Source organism: Phaethon aethereus (genome assembly GCF_964289735.1).
Source record: "Phaethon aethereus genome assembly, chromosome: 1".
Lineage (NCBI taxonomy): Eukaryota > Metazoa > Chordata > Aves > Phaethontiformes > Phaethontidae > Phaethon > Phaethon aethereus.
The window spans coordinates 21,310,386-21,335,437 of NC_138575.1; the positions used below are offsets into that span (position 1 = coordinate 21,310,386).

Here is a 25,052-nt window from a genome sequence, read left to right on the forward strand (position 1 = left end):
CATTTGGATTAGCAACACAATTTTAGATTTTCAAGAGAAAAAGGAGAATTTATTTAATGGTCTGAAAGATTTACAGATAAGCATTCTCTTTCACTGTCACTTAGTTGACATTGTAGAACATTTATTTAAGAGTGTCTCTTTTGTAACTCCTATATTTGCCTTTGATTTCCTATATAAGAAAAAAAAATTATATATGTAACTGTCTTGAGTGTTCAGAGCACCAAACTACATGCTATTGATTAATTTTGTTCTCATTCTCAGCAAGTCAGTACAAATAGCTGAGGAGTTCAGTTCTAGACTATGCTGAACACCTGTCAAAACAGAGTATGTTTTGAAAGCCTCACCTCTGTGCCTGTGAAGATCATGGAACAGATCCTCCTAGAAGCATTGTTATGGTAGACAGGGAGGTGATTTGAGACAGCCAGCACAGCCTTACCAAGGGCAAGTCCTGCCTGACCAACCTAGTGGCTTTCCACGATGGAGTGGCCACATCAGTGGACAAGGGAAGAACTATGGATGTTGTCTGTCTGGACTTCTGTAAAGCCTCTGACATGGTCCCCCACAACATCCTTCTCTCTAGATTGGAGAGATATGGATTTGACGGGTGGATTGTTGTGTGGATGAGGAATTGGTTGGATGGTTGTATCCAGAGGGTAGTGGTCAATGGCTCAATGTCCAGATGGACATCAGTGATGAGCGGTGCCCCTTAGGGGTCCGCACTGGGACCAGTACTCTTTTAATAGCTGAATAGTGCAGCTTACACATCTGAGGGTCGGGATGCCATCCAGAGGGACCTGGACAAGCTCAAGGCATGGGCCCACGTGAACCTCATGAGGTTCCAACAAGGCCAAGTGCAGGGTCCTGCACCTGGGTTGGGGCAACCCCCAGGATCAATACAGGCTGGGGGATGAAGGGATTGAGAGCAGCCCTGCCGAGAAGGACTTGGGGTACTGGTGGGTGAAAAGCTGGACATGAAGCAACAATGTGTGCTTGTAGTCCAGAAGGCCAACCATCTCCTGGGCTGCATCAAGAAAAGCGTGGGCAGCAGGTTGAGGGAGGTGATTCTGCCCCTCTACTCTGCTCTGCTGAGACCCCACCTGGAGTCCTGTGTCCAGCTCTGGAGCCTTCAGCACAGGAAAGACATGGAGCAGGTTGGAGTGGGTCCAGAGGAGGGCCATAAAAATGATCAGAGGGTTGGAACACCTCTCCCATGGGGACAGGCTGAGAGAGCTGGGGTTGTTCAGCTTGCAGAAGAGAAGGCTCCAAGGAGATCTTACTGCAGCCTTCCAGTACTTCAAGGGGGCCTATAAGAAAGATGGGGACAGACTTTTTTATTAGGGCCTGTTGCGATAGGACAAGGGGTAATGGTTTTAATCTGAAAGAGGGTAGATTTGCACCAGACCTAAGGAAGACATTTTTCAGAATGAGGGTGGTGAAATACTGACACAGGTTGTCCAGAGAAGTGGTAGATGCCCCATCCCATTCAAGGTCAGGTTGGGCAGGGCTCTGAGCAACTTGATCTAGTTGAAGATGTCCCTGCTCATTGCAGGGGGGTTGGACTAGATGACGTTTAAAGGACTCTTTGAACCTGAAGATTCTATGCTTTATGAGAAAGCTTAAATTCCCCTACAAACTATCACAGTACACTTCACATAGCATCTGAAATGAAAAGCAGAAAAGACATTCTGTAGAGATAAAATGGAGGTCTCTTGGGCCTCTGCAAATAACTGTTTTTTATTCTTAGATATCTTATCACAACTATTTTTCAAGTGAGGTGCAGAAACTGTTTTGTTTTCATCCTGCCACAAGCCAGAGACACATTACTCAAGTTATCATTCAGGCATCTGACAGAAATCAGCTATCAGCAGAAACAAGTTAGATCACAGATTAAATTTTAAATTTAAAGACAGATTAAGTAAATATTGCTAACAGAACCAGAGCACAGTTCAGGTTTCCCAATGGACTGAGAAAAAGGAAGGAAAAATCTGTTTATTTTTGTAAGAGTATGTATAAAATGTTTAACCATATGCATACCAAATATGACTTGGCTACATGTATCTATGTACACCGGTTCCTTATGTGTGTGTGTGTGTATTATGTATCCAGGACAAAAAAATAGGGGGGGGGCTGAGGGGGCAAGCAGCTTCACATTTTGATTGCTTCAATCGGTTTATGAATGTGCTGCTGCCAAAACGGATATTTTGGTGCTCTCAGTCCCTTGCAATTGTTTCTTATCATCGTCATCATGTCAGTACTATGAAATATGTGGTCATGTAATGAACTAGTTTTTAGCCATGCACTGGGAAAAGTAACCGTGTCATTGCCTGACTGCTGATGTTGAGAAACAAGGGAAGCAACAGAAACATGCAACTATAGCAATAGAGACAGCTCTCTGAAGTAGTAGTCCAGTCTTACACTAGTTTAATCATTACCTATGTTATGTATTTAATGACTCATTTGATTCACTAAAATTAGGTTTTTCAGATTACAGAAAGCAAAGTTTTTTCAATCTGTAAAATGGCCACTAGCAGTAAGAAAAAAACTGAACCCTTTTCTGACTAATAAGGAATATTAAAGTGAAAGGGAATTTAGACTTTCTCAGACACATTTCTCTCTTGCTTGTGGAAGTATGAAAAACAAAGAATGCAGGCTATCAGCAGGAGCAATTTTCCTGATTGTCAAGCCCTGAATGACGTAAGCTTACACAGTCCATGAGACTCAGTTTATACAGTCCACTTTTCAGAAATTTTAAGGAATAGGCATTATTTTAAGAAAGGAAGACCTCAACGTTTATTTTGAAGAAAACGCACTCACATCTAGTTACAGATGCAGTAGTTCTCAAGTGACCTTGTTACTTGACAGAAAAATCCAGGCAATAAAATATAAGTGCTTTATGGTTTCACTGATGTGCAAAAAATAAGCCATATACTACACTTATATGTTATGACTGGGAATTTTGTCTTTTAGATCATTATAAAACTCTTTCTCCCGTGAAGCAAGAAACGCCCAATCCCCTGTAGCTACTAGAATAAGTGAGATTAATGAAGATCCCCGTTTGCTTTAGGGAATTTGCATTTTACTGGCTAAAAGATATTGCTAAGAAGTCAAATAAAGAAAATCAATGGGAGAAGTTAACTCACCCTGCTTTCGTGGATTAGTAGCCTGAATAAGCCTGCGACAAACCTACATGAGTCATTTACATTTTCCAAAAGCTCATGGCTTTGTTAGATCAACTGAGCTTTCTCTACAGTCACAGAGAGAATCTTTATTAGGGCAGGTACTGAGCTTCTTACACATACAGACCACCCCCCCCCCCCCCCATCCCAAGCATCAAACTAAAACCTCTCATTAGTGGATGATTCCTTTTTGTTTTCCCTTCTGTTCTTAACCTTCTTCAAAAAGCAGTCCTCTCTGAGGCAGAGCTCAGCTTTCTTTCATTTAAAGAAACCAACAAACAGAATCCACAAATAGTGAAGTCTGCTATCCATCTTAAATGCAGGGTTACTGCCATTTCCAGTCTTCAGCTCTAGGCTTCACTTTTCATAGAAAGTTTACTGCTGTGTCAATCATGGCACGTAACGCACGGAACCATTTTAAAAATAAAGAAATGTTAACAAACAACTGTAAACTAAGAAAAAAAAAGTAAGCCAAAGATGATCAGCTTTATACTTTTTCACAGGTTTCTCACTGCCCTGAAAACTGTATTTGTCAGGAAAAGTGTCAACTTTTTCTTACCGGTAGTATTTTGTTCTTAAACTGCAATTAAAACTTGCACTACCTACCTCAAGCACGTTAGAATCTTATTGCCCATACCAAATTAATTGAAGCAGAAAAGGTAACTCCAGAAAGACAGCAGAAGTTCAGAAAAAATGACAGAAGTACAAAACTCAGGATAGTCCAAGGAGCAGCATGGTCCATGAATGTAAATGTACAAAATGCTGCTAGAGAATACAGAATTGTGCATTACAGACTGTAATAGCATCTTGCAGTTCTGATGAAAACAAATAAAGCAGAACTTGTGTAAAATTATTCTAAAGCAATTAAAACTTTATTATGCATAGCTTGATGCAAAATGAAGCATATCCAAATGTAAGATGAAGTGCTGTATTAAAACCACAGCTGAAGAGCTGAGAAATAATGAAAATTGTTAAGTAATTTCAACCACTAAAAAAGTGGGAGCATTCAAAAAACAACTCCACACAGCACACCAGCACTTATATAACACTACTTGGGTTAATTTTACCAAGCAAGGACTAATCAAGTCCTGACTTGTGCACTTACCTAGCACTGGTCTTCATTAAAATATACATACTAAAGAAAAATAAGTATTGTATTAAAACTACATAAATGCACAAAAAAAAAAAGGTGAAACATTTTTTTGTACGCTTTACTTCTCCTAGGAAGATTAGACTGGGTTTTGGGGAAGGGAAGAGGATGGAGATGGAACATTCTTAACTAATTTGCTCTCACAGAGCATGTTCTGGGAATAAGAACGCTGGGACTGGTAAAAATCTGCGACCAATTTGTGTCACATATACTACAACATGTACAACTTAATAACTTACGGAAATGGGGCAATATATTGAATGAAGAGCATAGTTTCATATATGTCAAAGACTTCCTCCAACAGTGTTCATATTTTTTTTTGTTTTAAGGATGGCTGGTGTCTCCAACATGATCCAAAATAATTACTTCAAATGTAATTGTCTTTCTGCGTTCCAAAATGATCATTTAATTGAATTCCATTCCATGTTGAGGATAACAGAAAATAATTAGGATCCAAAGAGATAAATACCCAGCATGATATTAGTTAATATGAGAACCTGGAAGACAGTGAAAAAGCCATTAAGTCTCTCTGAAAAGAAACAGAGCTTTCAAATATATAAGCCACCCTTACAGCAGTGTCCAGAGACAGTGAGAATGATACAAGTGTTCCATGTATTCTAACACTAATACTCAGCTAAAGTTTCAAAAGGGGCAAAACTGAATTAGAAGTTTCACTTGGATTCAGTCCCCTTTCTTGAAAAATATACGCAAGTCCCTGAAAGCACAGAATTCAACCTTCATGTGCATGATATGCATCAAGAACATGGTTTTGAAATGTACCTAAAAAATCCCTCCAGTAAGATTAAGAAGGGGGATGACCCTAACTTAAGAGATTTATATATACAGGTATGCACAGACAGGATAAGGGAATACTTTAAGGTAATAAATAATCAGAAGTTATTGTATTCTTAAATATGCAAACCTTGAAAATGGGCATATTTCAGCAATAGGAAGGCATCCACAATGTTTTTAAAATGTGAACCCTATAAATGTCTACTTCCAACAGTAAATTCTGGAGTGCAGTAGGAATATTAGACACAATCTTTCTTTTCAGAATACACAGAGGAGTATCTGAACACATCAAAGTTTACAGTTCTTAAAACAGTCTTCAGTATGCAGACAAAATGGGAGCCAGTTACTCACAAAGATGATAAAGGTTGGTATGAAGAGTCTCCTTGGAAATAAAGCTTTTAAAACTTGCTTAAAACTTGCTCATGGCCAAAGATAAGAAAACAAGCTCAGTGTGAGCCCATGACGTGGCACCTACAGACTAAACAGCAGCATTCAAGATACTAAACAGAAAAAGTTCATCTTTGTCAGTTAAAGTGATGAATACAGTTTGGTGGCTCACTGAATAGTCAAAGTTTGATATGTTTCAGAAGAATGCTTAAGAACTCATCCTGTAACTACTAATTTTCTTTGAAATCTGGGAATAAGAAGTGTCTCTGGCTGGCTAATCAGATGAGAGTCTGCTAAAAGAGCTGAATCTGAACTGCACAACAGAAAGGAAAACTACTCAACATTTAATAACTACAGCTTCCACACAATAAGGATTGTCTGTTGCTCTGTGGATTACAACACTAGGATCAGTGTATTATAGGACGACTGTTCAAGACATTTTATAATATATAAATGGGAGGCAACACTAGTGGAGGAGTTTGAAAATATTCCAGAAAAATCTGAAAGGAAAAAAGAAGCATATAAGCAGAATCGTTTCTCAAGAAAAAAAAAATAAATTACAGCTTCTTCTAGAGACTATCAGCTGTTCCAGTGATATAGAAAAGACTGATGACAGCAGTAGTATAGCAGAAAATGCCATTAAAAAGTGCAAGCACAAAACCTGATGAATTTAAAACTAACTTTACAAACTGAATTCTTTAGTCAGCTCTAGTTTATATAGTTTATGACATGTAAAACACACACAGATGATTGTAAAATACAAGACTTAAGTGCATGATTCACACATAGATCAATGGTATGTCATTTAGGATCCAAGAAATATGACTATAGAAAGACAGTAATATTTAGGACTATTTACTTCTAATTATTTTGGCTAAGACTGCTTACGAGGATTTAAGATCAGAATCTTTTTTCCAGACTTTTTTTCTGAATTATGCAGTAATGCAAACAGTAAAGGTCCTTTAGAAAAAAGTATTTTCTTACTTATTTTCCATGTGCAGATTTTTATTTTCAGCTACCAAATCCTGATATAAGTTAAAAGAAGGAAAACTTAAAAGTTATTTAAAACTTAAATCAATAAAGATTATTTTTGTTCTCAACTTATATAATGAAAAAGCATTATAATTATCTAGCAATATATTAGCACAAAAACCTATTCCCTAGCAGTCTTTCAGAGCAGTCCAGCAGGACCTACAAAGGCAGGCTATTCCATTTCCTAACGAAACCAGCTTCTTTTTCTTAAATTACTATGTAAAGGATTTCATACAAGCTTTTACCAACACATTTTGTTTTCTTCTTTGAAAGTAAATGTTTCTCTGTAATTGTGAGAACACAGTTGCTGGGCATGGTATCCAAAGAAAAGGAAACAGATGGACAGGTGAACTTCAGAGCTCTCTTATGTAAGCATGTCCAGCAATCCTACTCTATTGAAAAGGAAACAAATAATTTATCATTTATTTGCCTTTTACAGCTATTTAGAGGAATTGGTTCTTAATTTGTGCCTCATTCTAGGACAGGGAACAGAAATTGAAGCTGAAGTTTCCATCCGAAAGAAAGATGAAGGCAGAAATGTTTACCAGAAATCTGCCACTCCTGAGATGACATACAGGACAACACAGTAAACTGCAAGTCCTTTAATTAGCCAGTTACTTCATTAAGTTACATAGCTGCATTTTTGGACCTAATTTTTCAGGCCTTTTGTACCTTGAGAGGTATTTCACACGGGGAGATGAAAACTTCAAGTTATTCAGTATCCAGTGCATACTAAAGGTATGGAACAGCCTCCTTCTGGGATAGCTTGCACTGTACTTGAGGGAGTGCATGATCTGAACCCTTTTAGAGACTAAACATCATACTAAAGATTTATTCCAGCTTAGCAAAAATTAACAGTTCCTGCAATCTCAAGATTGTCTTCCTGGCTTCAACGAAAGAAGCTACAAAGACAAAACAAGATGTTTCACTGCTCATGCAGTCAATGTGACAGTGCTTCAAGCATCAAATGAAGATAATCAAGGGCTATTAAACAACAACCCAACTTTGCTATTTTTAGGCAGCACTGAACACAAAGAGTTAGAGTAAGGATGACTTGCATATTCACATCTTTGTATCTAATCAGATGAATCGATAGTATTTTTTTTCCCCTCAGACCTAAAATACTTTTACCTTCAAGAAAAAAAAATTTTTTAGAACTTGGGAGTACTTAGCCATCCTTATCAGCTGAAGTTTATTTCTCAACATCTGCTTTTGTCTACATTTTCTTTCCAAACACATGTTGTTCGAAAGCCAATTCTGCGTGACAGCTGTATTATTACAGTGGTGGAGGGAGGGGAAAAGGGAAAAGTAAAGGAAGAAAAGGGGAAAAAAAAAGGAAGGAGGAAAGTAAGGAAAATGAAAGTGGTGAGAGAGTTACCACGTTAGGATAGCATGGCCTGACAAAGTCCAAGTGACAGCATGACCAATGAACACTGTTCTGGTACCAACAAAATAAAAGCAACTTTGTTTCAAGTATTTTACCTATTCTTGAGTATTACATGTTTCTTTGTATGGGATACCTTCTTATGTGTACACCTCCTCTATGCACACCGAAGAAACTATGCCTGGGTACTACAACAGGAAACACAGAAGAGAGCTATCAATTAAAAATCCCAAAATATTGGACTGCATGTATGATACAGCAAAAGTGTACCTAGTACCATAATTACTCTTTATGGAGGACCTCCCTCTATGCATGTAACTACATAATCTATTCTCATCTACGGGGAATAAATGGGAAAGTAAAAAAAAAAAAAAAGACAACAAACAAACCCACACACAAACCTTTTGAGAGACATTCATCTTGCCGACAATCATTCTGTGGCAACTCTCCCTATCTCTCCACTCACAGCAGAATAAGCCTTAAGTCACCCGTATTTCTGACTTCCAGGTTCAGTGCCCAAAGTTAGTGTTGGAGTCACCGGCTTCATTTTTATGATCATCCATCTCTTAAATCAGACCTGTAGGTGAGTAGGTTAGGGTTGGACTAGATGACCTTAAAGGTCCCTTCCAACCCAAACTATTCTATGATTCTATGATGTTCCAAACAGGTCAAATACAATGGTGATTTGATCAACTCTGGTACCTTATGTACCTGATACAAGGAACTTGACAATATCTAAGCCTGTGAATTTGAATGTAGGTCATCTATACTCAGTCCCAACACCATGGCAAGTGTATTCTTAATTTATAAGCATAGTGTGGACCTCCAAATTTACAATTTTTTAAAATACCTGCAATAAATTCCACAGTTCTCTGTTTACCATCTGCACCACGAAGAAAAAATAGCGTTAAGTGCCACAGATAAAGCATATAGGGGACTATGACGTTTTATTTTTCAGAAAACCAAACCGGGGCCAAGAAATGAGCTAAGCAGTCACAAAAATGAAATGTCAGAATACAGTAAAAGGCTCCACAATTCCTACAGCATACAGAAAAAGAGAAGGGCATCTAGAAATATTTTTACATTAATTACAGAAGATTCAGTTATACTGATCTTAGAAAACACAGCAATTTTAAGTTGGGTGCCAATAATTAATATCCTTAAAATAACAAAAAAATTAGTTCTTTCAAAGAAATTAACAGGTTTAAAACACACAAAAAATTTCTAAAACATTAATGCATGCATATACATCACAAGCCTTGAAAAAAGCACCGGTCTTGACTATGTTGCTCAAAATTCCCTCAATACCAGTAATATAAATCAAGAAATAAGCAAAAGAATTTTTAATAGTGAGGAAATTAATCTTATGGTTCCTTACATGAAATAAAACCAAAAGGAACATTTATTCTCTTAAATGCCATTGCAATTATGACTGGTATAAAACAGGTTCTCTTCTACCTCTTTCTGCCTTACGCACTTATGTGTATTCCATGTGTATTACAAAAATCCTCTCCTATTTCTCAATATTTTTCCAGAAATTAAATTGGCAAAAATTTTAGTAGAGCTGACAGAATTCCTGTCTAAACCTTGAACAGGCCAAATACAGTAATGCAGCATTCAGTTTTTTCAAAATTCTCTCCTTAATTTGCCTGATTTTCTTACCAAATAGTCCAAGTTTCTCAGTGGCCTGTCATCCCATTAACAAAACAAAAAAACCCCAACAACAAAACAATTAACCAAAAAAAAAATCCACAAACTTGCCAAAACAAGTAAAAAAGCACTAACATTGGTAGTGTTCTAGTCAAACTTCCCCTTCTCAGCCTCTTTGGTACTTATGGGCTGCTGTGCAGCCTGGTTTTACCCAGACAACTCAGCAGTCAAGCTTCTGTAGTCCCCGTGTCTCTATACTGACAAATTTAACAAACCAGGGGATAATTCCTTTTAGGCCTTCACAATCTCCAATGCTTTGTTTGTTTGCATACACACCTGAAAAATGTTTTATGTTTTGCATTTTTGTGAAGGCAGGCAGCTGAAGTTCTTGGACATGTCTAAGTTCTTAAATAACTAAATTCCCCACCAGATTTTACAGGAAACAGTAACTATGCATCTAAAGAAAAAAAGGCAATAAAAATAATAGTTTTAATTCAAAGTATAAGGACTCTATCCGTCAGTAAATTTTGTCAAATTACTGCATTTTACGAATGAATAGATGTATATATACACTATCATTCCTACCTATGTTAACCAGATGAGTAAGTATGGCAATTTTTTTTTTTTTTCACTAGGCAACTTCTAGTTTAGTTTGTTATTTACTTAGAGGACATAGTTATGCTCTTAGATATGCATGTTTTACTTTCACTTACTCCATTTAGAGAATGGTAATTGAATGCTGCACATATGAAGCTTAACTTTTTATCAAATTGGCCTGTGTTCCAGACAGCCAAAGATTTATTAGAAATCAAGCATTGAAGAATTAAAACAAATCACCTGTGTTCCATTTTATGCCAGATATAATCTCTCTCTTTATCACTCCAAATTAAATTAAGTAAAAGTGGTCATTGATACAATATTAAATTATATGAAATGCAAGTGGAATTCATATGCAGGTTACTTGCAGACAGTTCTTAAGTGCTGTCAAACATTTTGTAGTGATCGGACAGAAACAAAGTCAACGCAACATTTAGTAATAGATTTAATAAGGTATAATTATGCTTGTTGTATACTGACAACTGCATGCAAAGTATATATTAAGAAATAATACATCCCCCCGCTCCCAAAAAACCACTGTGCATTTTACTGTGTTAAATACTCTAATTCAGTGATCCATGTTATAAATAATGGTTCACATCTGTTTCAGTGCCTTGAGAAAATCTGTGTCGCTGGAAGCAAGAACTCTAAGTAAATGGTATGTTTCACTGAAATTTTCTATTACTGCTATCTAGCCAAGAAATAATAGAAAACCAACATACTGCACTACAATAATCACCATTTGCAATCCTAATTCTATGATAAGTTAAAGTGATTGCTTTAGGATGGTATATTCTAAATACTTAGTTTCTAATTAGAATAGAGGGTACCAGTACAGTAACTGTGAATTACTATCCTAATTTTATGAAAGCTTAAGAGAGACAGATAAAATGAAGAACACACGAAAATTTAATCTGAACTTAATCTAGCATTTTACAATGCTCTAAAGGCATCTTAAAACAGTCATTTCTTCCAGGAGTTCATCTTACCTATACAAAACTGATAGAGGCAAATTTTTTAAATTGTCAGTAAAATCTACCTTCTATCCATTCATCAGCTTTATTTTTCTCAGATGTAACAATTGCACCAACTGATTTCCTGACGAAAAGGATTAATCCTTAGTAACAGAAGAGCAAGGTAAGTATACAATGGGTATTTTGAAAAGATCACTGAACTTGTCGCAGTTAAGATTTGACCTGCCTCAACTTCAAGAATCATACATCAATCTGATTTGACCAAAGTTCCTGAAGTAAAAACAACCTATCTTCTTTTTGAAATTGCTAGATACCATATGAAGCAAAACCAAGATACATGAAGCATGTATAGTAAATGTTTAAATACATCTCTCCACTATGTAGTTGTCAGTTTCCACATAGCAATTATGGAGAAAGATGTGCTATATATGTAAATGATAATGCCCTAGTAAAACACTATGAAATTAAAAATTAAGGTTACGTTACACTGCTGCTTCATGTTTTTTAAACAGAGAGTCACATATAAAGGGAGGTCAGAGTATTAAAGTGAACTGCTTTCAGTCCTCTTTGAAGGTTGTCATGTTGTGCACTAGTCCCCCATTTCTGAAAAAAGATAGTCTTTCAATAATTACTTTGTATATGAAAACCAACAACATATAGGACACCATACTTACAAAGTAGTGTGCCAATGGATCCTGTATGTGTCTTACTTGAAACTAACTGGCAAGCACACCAACCTCAAACAAATGTAATTCAAGAGAGCATAATAAAAGGCAGTCTATGAGAATAATGATGCAGCAAAGTAGGTGTGGTTTTACTTAACTAGGTAAGCTTGAGAGTCTTCCTTTGAACTTCTTTACACATGAATATATATGAGTGACATTAAGGGGGAAACATTGAGGAGACCAAGTAAGGTGAGGGACAAAATGACAAGGCATCCTTAAGTAACAGCACAAAACCCATGTTGGTTATGAATAGGTAAGGAAGGAAAAAAAGATGTGACAGTGCAGCTCTTGACCACTTAAAGATTTCAGTGTTTTGTATATTAAACAAAGTCCTTTTTAATGACTTTTTTCCCTATATCAAGAATTGAGGATAATTAAAATTCATGCCTGTCAATGAAAACAGTGTAATAATAATTCATTTTCAACTACACTGATTGCTTATGAAGTTGCTAACTCAGAAGAACACTTCTAAGAAGCCTGAAGCCTGCCTTTTCTATCATGGTATGGCTTTGGAGTGAAAGGCTCGTGTCTGCTGAATACTTTTGAATAAAAACATGAAATCTAAATTTTGTGAAAAACATCCAAATAGAAAAAAATTGTATTACTGTATACATAATCTCATTTATTTTTATCAGAACAGAGACATCTGCATGAATCAACACCAGCTTGCATATGCAAAAGTAAAACAGTTCAACTGCTTTTAAATCTTGGAAAGCATTTGAGTTTTGTGCTTGTTTCCTGCGGAATCGTAGCTCAAATTAGCTGCCAATTGCATATTGCTTATATTAGCGTGGAGACACAAGTTTGAAAACAACATGAGGAATAAAATCTCCAATGTGAAAGCAAAATTTTTGGTTGCAAACAGAAAAAGCATCACAGGAACAAGCTTTGATAAGCTGACACATCTGTATGAACCATGTATGCTTAAAAAAAACCACATTCTAATCACTAGAACACCTTCAGGTGAATTTAATTTGGTTAAAATATTTCAATTCACATACACAGTCTTTTCTTGAACAAACAAGTTAAAAGTTTAAATATAAATGCCCCCTAAGTAATAGTTCTGCATAAATGTAATTCTGTGCATATCTTCATTAGCTTCAGCAAGAGGCTAGAGAATTGTATTTACAAATTAAAAAGAAAGAATTCTTTTAACCTTTTGGATTTTATTCCTGTTACTAGCTTACATGTTATGTAGGAAAAAAATGAAAACTCAACAACCTAGAAATTCTGAAATGGGAAGACTACTAAATTAGAAGAAACTATCCACAATTGTTCGTATGGTTGGTTGGTTGTTTTGAAGATAATCAAAAGCATATTTGCCCCCCATCCCACCTAACTCCACAGAGAGAAAAGGAACAAAATGCGATTTTAAATGTATTCAGAAATCTGGTGGGGGTCAAGAATTAAGGCAGTTTTCCTATATACGAAAAATATCTTTTGCCTAAAGAAACAATTCACATGTTTAAGGTAAAAATTTAAAGGAATTAGTACTAATTTGTGGTACGACCTAGCACAAAATGATTCACTGCGTGTGATATAAAATGCAATCTGTATAAAGGTACATAATGAAATTATCTAGATTAAAGACTGGTAAATTGCAGTATTTAGAAACAAAAGCTTTTTATATCATTAATGAAGATCAACTCTTTTCTATCATCACACTACCTTCACATGATTACTACTTCAGAACTAAAGTACCAAACCTACATGCTCTCTCCAAGCTGTTATGAAAAGGAATGGAACCTGGGGCTTTCCAAAGAAGCAAAACAAACAGAAATATAAATGAAAAGACCCCACCACCTCTATACCAGATGTTACTTATAATTTTCTTATGCTATGATTCCAGCATTAGAGTAATTTTCCTCCTCACATGATTATTCAAAAACAAAACAACCAACAAAAAAAACCCACCAGAAAAACACAACAACAAAGGAAAAAACCACCAAAAGCACAAATTAAAAAAACAACCAAACCAAAAACCACAAACAGCTTTTGGAGTACATCTTCACAATAGTTGTTCAAATTAAATTCCTGTATCTTTCATTCAAAGAAACAAAAAAAAAAAATCACATGCCATTTTCATACCTGCATATGGGTTATCAACATGACAATGAAACAGAATATTTATTTCGAAGGTAATATAAAAGTCATAGCAATGGCCATGGATAACGTTAAGGAAATAAGACTTAAGTAATTTCCTTATGCCACTCTCTCAAAGAGGGTTTTATTCAAACTTCTCTAATAAACAGAACTACAGTTCACTAAGACAAGGTGTAATTAGTATCTTCTACTGTACTGCACCAATGTATCAAGATAATTTTTTAAATGTTCTTGAGATAAGTCCAATTAAGAGCATAATCTTACACTTAGATTCTTCAACTTTATTAATTTGATGTGCACATACTAAAGAAAAGAAACATAGGAAATGTCATTATACTTTGGGTTTTTAACATTTCCATAAAATACATGGGTATACAAAGCACCTCATACACAGTCATCAGTCTCATAAAGGTGAAAGTATGCTTGGAGTAGCACTACAGCAAAATGAAGTCATATATGGAACATGTATTTTCCATGCTCATCCTTATAAGAGTTCTAGTTTTGGCACCATAGATGAAGTTTCAATGTAATTTAACAGGGAATTTCCAAAAAAGCAGCTGATTCACCCTTCCTATTGGTTTCAACAAAAGGAAACAGAAAATAGCTTAAACTGCCCCCCCCCAAAAAACACCCAGGCATACAAGTAAACTTGAAGATTTCAATGCTAAGTGAAAACGGTCAAAAAGTAAAACTTGGTTCACCAAGCCTAATTATACAGGGCCAACACAAATCTCAATCAGTAATTCTCTGAACTGCAGCTACTCAACTGTAAGGAAGAACTGTTCAAGTGCCAAAATCTGAAGATTAACAATTACATGTATGTCAAAAAGTTAACAGGTATGTTAAATTTTGAGATGCATCCATTCAAGTAAGTTTTGTAACATTTACCTGTATCCAAGCGCTTTACAGGGGACTCATCATCAACCTCAGAATCTCCACATGCACTCCTTGATCTTTTCCTTGGGTGCAGAAGTGTCTCCAACCTTGGAAGGACTACAGACAAAAAGGTTTTGGTCCCTAGCTGTGGAGAAGTTGGCTGGGTTTCAGTGTTCTTTGCAGACTTTTGGGGGCTTATACTTTTCGATTTGCAGAAGAGAATGGATGTACGTCTGTTTACATCAGTTGATGACTCAGCTACAGCAGAAACAGTCGACTCATTGAGATTACTGTCAAGTAAGTGTTCTGGAGTGTGTCCATTTATTTCTTTCTGAATGGAAGTGCTATATAATTCATTATCAAATTTTACTCTTTTGTAAAGCTTACTCTGCTCTGGATTGAGTTCTACTGGTTTGAGGGTTGGTGGTTCTGAATTAGTCTCCAAGTTTGAAGGAAGAGGTAATGCATCTGATGGTTCAAGTTTAGGGGGAGATTTATCTCCTGAAAAAATTATAAATAGAGTGTGATTTTTGAAAACCTGTAGTTAGAAAGTCTATTATAAAACTCACTATAAATGTGCAGCCCACCAAATAAATTGTTGTTTGGAAACAAAGCATAACATTTTAAAAACAAACCTTGACTAGCAACAATCTGTCCTAGTTAGTAGTTCCTACTTTTATACTGGGAATGTAACAGGGATAGAAAAGTAGGTGTTTATAGTTGGTGTTAACAATTTACACCTGGATAAATACTTTTTACTTCTCATGCAGTTATGTTAGTTTCATTAACTAAAAACTAAGAAATCTATTTTTTAAAATAGAACGTTGGGGTGGTGGATGATCATCTGTTAAATGCAATTATACTGCCATTCAAGTCAAATTTTTAATAATATACATCATCTATTTCACCTTATCAATATTCACCTTACCCGCCTAAGACAACTTTGATCAGAGAAGATTAAAAAAAAGTATTTGTAATCTGATCTACTAGAGTGAGCTAAAATGTGTTATAAAATTTACAGAAAGGCAAGATTTGCAAAGCTGTTTTACAGTTGTGGATCCAAGTTTTATCTACCAGAATGAAACAGAAATAAAAAAGGGGAGAAAAGAAAAACCCCCAAAGTCTTGCAGCTTGATTAGCCAGTAGTTGGCAAATGCACTCTTGACAATGCAGACTTGGTAGGAGAAATCAGAAAAACCACCCTCTACCATTTTTTCTTTCTTCCTTTTTTTTTTTTTAAAAAAACATGATCATGTCCCAGTCAATTCCAGTAACTCCATGCTAGGAAAAGACAATGGAGGTGCAACTGCGAGCATATAAAACTAGTTTCAGTTTCTCACTCCAAGTGATGAGAAAGAAAATAAACATTCTACTGTTGCAGCATTCCCAAGTAGAAGGACTTCCGAATCCATAACTATCAACTCAAAAAGATGTTAAAATCTTCTTTCCAGCTTCTGAAAGAATCTTTTAAAATATAAATTAAGAAGAAGAAAGAAGATGCTTATTCTAGAGACCAACGTGATATTTATGCTATCACATGTTATTTTAGAATTTAGTTAATTTTTCTATGTCATCTGAAAAAAAGGGTGTAAAAAAACAAGGTTTTAAGCCCTGTATCTGTAATAGATTAAATATTGTCTCTATATTGTTTTGGTTTTGGCTCAGCAATGTTTACTTGGAACTCAGTAACTTTTAAGTGCAGAAAAATCCCTGCCCCATTGTTTAAGGTTTAATCAAACAGTAGATTAATTAAAATTAAAAATATATTGTTAAAATAAAGTGTGACTATGCTCACATCCTTTGAAGGCATACAAGTATTAGAATTGCAAGACATCTAGAATGAAATTTACGGTCAGATAAGCACATTTGAAGTATTACAAATTAAAAAAGCATGTAGTTTAGAAAGTCCAAGGTGACTGTTCTTTGTGAACAAATTCTGGTTGTCTTACAATTAATTAGAAAATATTAACAAAAAGATTTAAGCACAGAAAAACACTTGAGAACTACTCAGACACTAAAACCTGCATTTCACAGGGTTATTCTGGTATCATATTTTGCACATGATCAGAAACTGGAAACAGAATTGCAAGGGAGTAATTCACAGTTCTTCTGAAGTCAGCTCCTGTAGACATCCTGGGTCACAGGATTCTACTGTTTTCTTCATCTTTCTTTTTGGCAATGTTTTCTTTACTCCTCTAAGTACTTTCCATTTCAGAATCTAAATTTGAACTAATGACTATTACTTTTCCCTAGATCAGAATCATAACAACAATGCCAATCAACTCTGGATCATGTTCTTCATTATGCTTTTTTTTAAAAAGCAAGCTGTAAATATATGAAAGCAGCTACTGCTTACTTTTAGACTATTTTTTGCACAACAGCTGCAGTGAAAGGCTGTGTCATAAAAATTTTAACCTACAAGTAAAACAAGTTAGCATATTCATTATCTGCTGGAAACTATATTCCTAGAAAACTATATTTAATAGAATCATCACGTGAAGATTAAAAAAACAAAATTAAAAAAAAATCATTAAACATTTTAAGAATGCTTAATGGCCTCAGAACAAGTATGATGATTCATGTACACTTCTACTATTGTCTTTCAAATCTCAAGCAAGTTATATGTTTGAAAAGCATTCTCTTAGTCACACTAAGAATTAAACACCACGTTGCTGTTTGAATGGCAGTTAAGGACAGTCATTTTACTGACTTCACCTTTCAAAAATTTTGATAGCATCAAGCTGGACCAGACACAGACTTTTATGTATTACCATGCTTCCACTTTCCCTTGAGCTCTTTCCTCCTCCTATTCAATGCACTTATTCAAAATAAAACACATCTCTAACTCTCCTAAAGAAAAATGGGTTAGCTTTTTAGAAAAGAGCTGATTGTGAAACAAACTCAGTAGAAGGTGTGGTTTTTTTTTTTTTTTAAGAGAGTAGACTTTCTTTGTATCATTTAAAAATGAGCAATGAAGATCCCAGGAACTGATTTAAAGCTAAAAAAGAAAAGACAATATTCAACGGAAATATAAAGTTAGATCTTTCTAGTATATTGCTCTCATAGAAATCCATGGTCATTAGCCAAGAGTAGATACAGTTCTGAGACCAATGTTTTGAGGAGGAAGAGAAGCGCAAGGGGAAGGGCTGGTTAGATACGGCTGACTTGATTCTACAACACGAAGCTTGTTAAATTTATTTAAAAAAACAGAAAACAAAACCACAAAACCCCCACAAAACACACAAAAAACCCCAACCTAAACCTACCCTCCACCCTCCCCAGAGTCTGGAGTTGAGAATACAAAAGACAATACAAGACAGCACAACAACCAGAGTTTTCAGCACCATTGACCCAGGCACACATGATCCCTAATACACATTTTGTTATGTAAGCAGATTTCCAAAAATACAAAGATGTTTCCCACTCAGGCATTTCCGATTCCTTTTCATATGAGATTGATTGTATTTTCATTTCTTAATACCTGATTTTTTAAAAAGCCCTGCTACTGGGAAAAACAATGGAGGAAGGTTTTGTTTAGAAAGATCATTCTCATATTCTTAAAATATTTGTTGTGATTAAGTGACTATTTGTCCATTTAAAAATTAAATATAATATTAATTTATTACACTCTTGAATTCACATGATTAAAGCACTTGACTGAAGAGGTTCAAAACAGTACTGATTTAAATACAGTTTAAAATCTTACCTTCTTCTTCGCCGTCTTGTTCTAATGCTGCACTTTCTTCTTCGAAACTTCCAATACCTGATTCTATTTGAGGAACTTGGTTGTGTTGCTGACTTAGTTTGTTGCGAATAATGCTGATTTCTTTCTTTAACAGCTTTGCTCTTTTGCTCCTTGACCCACTGGATTTCATTGCACAGGTGAGATCAAGTTTTTCTAGCAACTCTCTCAGCTGTTCTTCCAAGGACATATGCACTCTGTTTGCAGGATTCAGTAACCTATCCACTGAAGTCAAAATACGTATAATTGAAAATTTGTTAGTGTTTCACAGAATATTTCCCAGAACAACAAGGAAAAAAAAAAGTCACTGGCCAGAATTAAAAAATCTCATCAAAAAGCTACTTAGATTACAGTCTTAGTAGCTTTATCATGACCAGTGAAGAAATGTTGAAACAAATTCCTACTATATAATTACTATTCTTCTTGATCAGCATTTTGCTCAAGAGAACTAAGTAGTAGAGCAAAGAACTAAAAGGTCATAAGGAAGACATAATTAATCCTTCCCACCCTAATAGAAGACTTCCTTCTTGACAAAAAGAAGGGCAAGATTATGGTTATAAAAGAAACGTCTTCATTATTCTCCTTTACTGCCAAAGCCTCAGAAAACCCATACATAAGTCAAAAGAAGTCATTTTAATTCCTAGTATTACAAATGTGTTTGATTTTTTAATTCAGTAGGCTATTTAAGAATGTGCTTAAGTTTATGCTCACTGGTAGTCATCTTCCATGCCTTACAAGCATATACAATCATGTGAAAGAAAGCACTTGGTTTAAAAACCCTTTTCATATATGTTGTTAAATTAGGCACTGTCAAAACCAGAATCTGGATAACACTGTTTTTAACAACAGATCTATTAAAAGTAGAAACACTTGAATCTTTCAAGCAATGTTTTTAAGGGGCAGGCGACATCTAGTCAACAAACGGAGCAGCAGTAGTCTTAAACACCTGCATGGAATGTACACACAGTGTGTAACGAAAAATGCAACTTTTACAAATAATCCAAAAACATCTTACCATCTTCCCAAGAGAAAGGCTGAGGTGACTCAAGTTTAGGCCGTTCAGGTAAGTGCATTCCAGTTTCATTATTATAACCGATCCCTTCAGCATCTCGCCTAGCTTGCCTGAGAACTACACCTCCTTGATCTCTTAAACGCACTGCAGCTCTATAGAATATTGTATCTTTTGCATTGTATTTCATACAGTTATCTATGATAAGATTGAAGTCTTCTTCAAACTCACTGAGGTTTTTATAGCCTTGAGCATCTAACCGTTTTCGCATGGTAGAGAAATCCATAGGATGTTTAATATGATCCAAATAGTCTGGAACCTTTGAATAAATATTTAAAACATGAATGGGTAAAATTATCTTATTACAGACAACATAATATTAGCTATTAACTGATTGACGTTTTCTAACATATTTTGTAACACCCCAAATCAAGAACTTCAAAAGGAAGCTTAGTATTGCACATCTTGATATTGCAAACGTTTGCATACCAACAGAAGTTTACGTTACAAGATTCTGCATCTTTGAGTAACAAATTGGAGCTCTACTAAGAGATGCTGAAACCACGTTTTTATAATTTTGTGGTTTTATATACATGTGTATTTATGCACACATACTTATAAATGTGTGTATTTATAGATAACACATATGTAAAATGTATACATGTGTTATGTAGTATATGCACACGTGTGTATATATACAATTTATATATACAGATATACATGTCTTCATGTTATTTATACACCTGTATAAATGCATTGTATATGTATGTGTGCACACATACACACACATGCGAACACTTAAGTTTATCTGGTTTCCCACTGAATAAAAAGAAATGTCACCTGTAAGTCAGAACACAGTATCCACATCTCAATTTTCAAGACACCCTTCAAGTTTGCTTTATCAAATAATCTTACCAGAAAAGATCAGCATGTACCCATGTTATTCTGTACAAGTATTACCCAGAAATTATTTTGGTATATGAGCATAAATAACTTTCATTGCAGTAAGTCGTAACTCATAATATAAATTTTGAGAATAGAGATTAAAAGGTAACACCACTCCCAACTCTGCATGCAATTATTTGTCAACAAGTCATATCTAAACATAAGGAGATACAGCTTAAAACATACCTCTTTAAGGTTCACTGGCTGAGCAAATATACGAGCAGAATCCTTTTCCTGCAGCTGATCTAGAACTGATCGCAGAAGTACAGTGAATGGAGTAAGCTGAAGTTCCATAGCAACCTGCTCAATCTTGACCTAAAGAAGTAATAATTATCCAAATGAGCATTTTTCATTAAGATAACTGTTTTAAAAGTTGTTTTGCAGCAACAGTAAAGTACTTTAGATATGAAAGACAATATATTTAAACGAGTTCAATGATACTTTCAATATCATCAGTTGGCATTTGTCTGACATACATTTTCAGCTTTATGAGAAAAATCATTCTCATCCCTTCACTGTAGACTCAATTTCAACTCCAGCTTCTCAGAATGCAAATTTGTATTTTATCTATAAATGAATTTTGTTCCATTTTTTAACTGTTCCATTTTTTAACTTGCTTTGAAAAGATGTTACATAAGAATAGCTTTGTATTTTGCCAACAATGTGAAAATAAGATCAAGAATTTAAAGGTAGCATCTTTAAAATTAAGTTTCACTTGTAGTGCCATATTCGAACTGTAAAAAGAGAATTTGATGAACATTTACAGGCTACGTAAGATGAAAGAGTAATTTTAAAGACAATGTTCTACATAAATTCCAATAAAATAATTTAAAAAAACAGAATCAAGATCTTCAAATCCTCAATCATCCTTCAGGATTTTCATTATTTTAGACAATATTACAACGCCTCTATGGCTTTATTTTCAGGCCATATAAAGAGTTATCAACATTGAAACAGTCTTGTTATGGCAAAAATAAATTCTTAATGACATTATTAAAGGTGTGTGTATACATGTAATATAAACATGTAAACAAAGTATACACACAGAAACACACACATAAAATACATGTGTAAAAAAAAAATACATAATACATGTGTATAGCAAGTGATATGTGAATGTACATGAATGATGCATGGAATTCCAGAAGGCACTCAAGAATTACAAACTACATTAGCTTGCAATGAATGCTCACAGCTTGCAAAAAGTAAAAATGGAATGGTGTTTTAATAAATAAGGACAATTAAAGACTCATAAGTGCAAACATTTTGCTTTCATTTTTCATATAAATGTTACCCTTGGGCATTATCGCCTCCTCAAGTCTCTTCTCCCAGCAATGTTAACTCTAGAATGTCATAGGACTTAGATGCACTTTTTTTTTGTGACAGAAGAATGAGAGTGCTACCCAGCATAGGCACACGTACTAGAAAACCTGAGGAGATCAAATTTTCTTCAGTTCTTCAGAAACCAATTGTCTTTGCAAGTCTAACAGAATGGCTTGTTAAATAATTTCTCCACATCAATGCATGCAGCATGGGCAACGGACAGGAGGCGCGAGAGGCCACGGTGCTGCTAGGAAGCTATGACCTGGTTGCCATTACAAAAACTTGGTGGGACGAATCCCATGACTGGAGTGCAGCTATCAATGGTTACAGGCTGTTCAGAAGGGACAGGCAAGGAAGGAGGGCTAGAGGTGTTGCCCTCTATGTCAAGAAATGGCTAGAGTGTGAAGAGCTATCTCTGAAGAATAGCCACAAGCAGGTTTAAAGCTTATGGGTAAGAATCAGAGACCAAGGCAACAAAGGGAACCTTGTGGTTGGTGTCTACTACAGGCCTCTCAGTCAAGGAGGATGAAGCCTATTGATGAAGCCTTTTTACTCCAGCTACAGGTGGCATCATACTTTCAGGCTCTTGTCCTGCTGGGAGACTTCAACCACCCTGACAGCTGCTGGAAAAGTAGCACAGTGAGCTCCTGGAGTGCACTGAGGAGAACTTCTTAAGCCAGGCAAGACGGGATGCAATACTGGATCTGTTGGTCACCAACACAACTGAGCTAATCGGAGGCATCAGGATTGGAGGCAGCCTGGTCTGCAGTGATCATGCACCTCTCAAGTGGATGGACCTTCAAGGCAGGAACTAGGGGAGCAAAGTCCCTCTCACTGTAAGAGAAGATCAGGTTTGAGACCATCTGAGGAACCTGAACATATGTAAGTCTATGGGACCTGACAAGATGCGTCCCAGAGTCCTGAGGGAACTGGCTGATGTAGTTGCCAAGCCACTCTCCATGCTAGTTGAAAAGTCACAGCAGTCAGGTAAGTCCCTGCAGACTGAAAAAGGGAAACATTGCACCCATTTTTAAAAAGGGTTGAAAGAAAGGAGGACCCTGGGAACTACTGACCTGTCAAACTCACATCTGTGACTGCAAAGAGCATGGAACAGATCCTCCTAGAAGCATTGTTAAGGCACATGGAGGACAGGGAGGTGATTTGAGACAGCCAGCATGGCTTCACCAAGGGCCTGACCAACCTAGTGGCCTTCTATGACAGGAGCGACCGCATCAGTGGTCAAGGGAAGAGCTATGGGTGTCATCTATCTGGACCTGTGTGAGGCCTTTGACACAGTCCTCCACAACATTCTTCTCTCTAGATTGGAGAGATATGGATTTGATGGGTGGATTGTTGGGTGGATAAGGAATCGGTTCGATGGTTTCATCCAGAGGGTGATGGAGAGGTGCGAGGGTGATCCAGAGGGAAAACAGTGCAGTGTCTGGATGGAGATTAAGTGATGAGTGGCATCCCTCAGGGGTTCATACAGGAAAGACATGGACCTGTTGGGAGTGGGTCCAGAGGAGAGACACAAAAATGATCAGAGGGATGGAACACCTCTCCTATGAGGACAGGCTGAGAGAGTTGGGGCTGTTCAGCCTAGAGAAGAGAAGGCTCTGGGGAGACCTTACTTCAGCCTTCCAGTACTTAATGGGCGCCTATAAGAAAGATGGGGACAGACTTTTTATCAGGGTCTGCTGCAACAGGACAAGGGGTAATGGTTTTAAACTAGAAGAGGGTAGATTCAGACTAGATCTAAGGAAGAAATTTGTTTATGATGAGGGTGGTGAAACACTGGCACAGGTTGTCCAGAGAGGTGGCAGATGTCCCGTTCCTGGAAACATTCAAGGTTAGGTTGGATGGGGCTCTGAGCAACTTGATCTAGTGTAAGATGTCCCTGCTCATTGCAGGGGGGTTGGACTAGATGCCCTTTAAAAGTACCTTCCAACCCAAACCGTTCTACGATTCTAAGATAATTTTATAGATTTTAAACAGTTTGCTTGAGTGCATGCACACGTTTCTTGATCCTACATGAGGATTAAAAGACAAACACTGCAGTTTTTCTATTGCAAAAACTGTGAGCATACTTAAACTATCTTTCCTTCTGAGAAGTTTCACCAGATTAAAAGGTACTCCACTTACCTGTTCTCTTTTTAATTTTTCACGCTTACGTATAAGTTCAATCAACAGACGCGCTCTTTCAAGATCATGGCGCAGCCTTTGCCAGTACTTCAGTTTTTCTTTTAAGGCTTGCATTTCTTCATCATCTTCTCTCTAAGGAAATAATCAAAACGTTTTCATGAAATGAAAAACGCTAACCTCTTTTTATAAGCTAGTTCTATGCAATTACAGAACATATTCACAGGAAAGAAGAAACTACTGTCTTATAGTTATGGCACTCGGTCATAAGCTTCATACTGCAACAAAAGAAAACCTCTGGTTAGGGTGCCTTCTAGAGTTTCTCAATCATCTAGCTGAAAACAAAATCTGTAAACTGGAAAGCAAATCTATGGTGAAGGCTATTTGCATTAGAAAAAGCAATATAGCAAAGAGCAACCTAGGAAAGCTGCAAAATAAGATTCAGTATTTTCACATCAAAATCCAAACAAGGTGAACATCATCAGGTTCTTAGCAAACTCAAGCCTGGTATAAACAAATTCTTCTTGTGCTCAACACAATACACCTCCCCTGCATCCAACGGAGTTAGGACACACTTGTAACAGAACTAAATCATTATGACTTCTGAGGACAGGAAATGAAAAGCAGTTTATTAAATAATATAGTAACTTCAAATGGTACTGCAAACAGGTAATGTAGTAATACAACTTTTCAGTGAAGGGATGAAATAATTTAATTCACAGATTTTTAGGAAGAAGTAGTATTTAAACACTTGCAATATTTAGTTTCATTTGTACATAGAGAAAACAGAGCCCTTCTTGTTTTACTGTTTTTCATAAGAAAAAAGAGGATATTTGAATACTGCCCACAGTATTCAAATAGTACTGGTAATTCACCAGAAACAAGCCATAAAAAAGTAAAAATCCTGGTATTAGTACCAAATACACAAAAGAAACATCTGCTTTGAAAATTATTATTTAAAATGTGTATTTTGTAAAAGAATCTCAGAAAGAAATCCAAACCCTTGTACGCCTGCCTGTAGCTAGCATAATGCAATATACACTTGATT

General features: G+C 36.1%; 1 protein-coding gene across 5 annotated transcripts in view; it reads right to left on the bottom strand.

The window, feature by feature from the left end:
- The window catches only part of BRD1 (bromodomain containing 1), a 63,743-nt gene that overhangs the window by 17,013 nt on the left and 21,678 nt on the right, over positions 1 to 25,052 (bottom strand). Inside the window, exons 3-7 of one of the 5 annotated variants that reach the window (XM_082001103.1) lie at positions 24,008 to 24,139; positions 20,744 to 20,851; positions 19,604 to 19,916; positions 18,553 to 18,813; positions 14,859 to 15,347 (exon numbers count right to left, since the gene is read on the bottom strand). In XM_082001103.1, coding sequence (XP_081857229.1) covers positions 14,859 to 15,347; positions 18,553 to 18,813; positions 19,604 to 19,916; positions 20,744 to 20,851; positions 24,008 to 24,139 — 1,303 coding nt within the window. Of the gene's footprint in view, positions 1 to 14,858; positions 15,348 to 18,552; positions 18,814 to 19,603; positions 19,917 to 20,728; positions 20,858 to 24,007; positions 24,140 to 25,052 lie in introns of all 5 variants that reach the window. The other 4 variants (XM_082001101.1, XM_082001102.1, XM_082001104.1 and 1 more) reach the window with 4 other exon arrangements.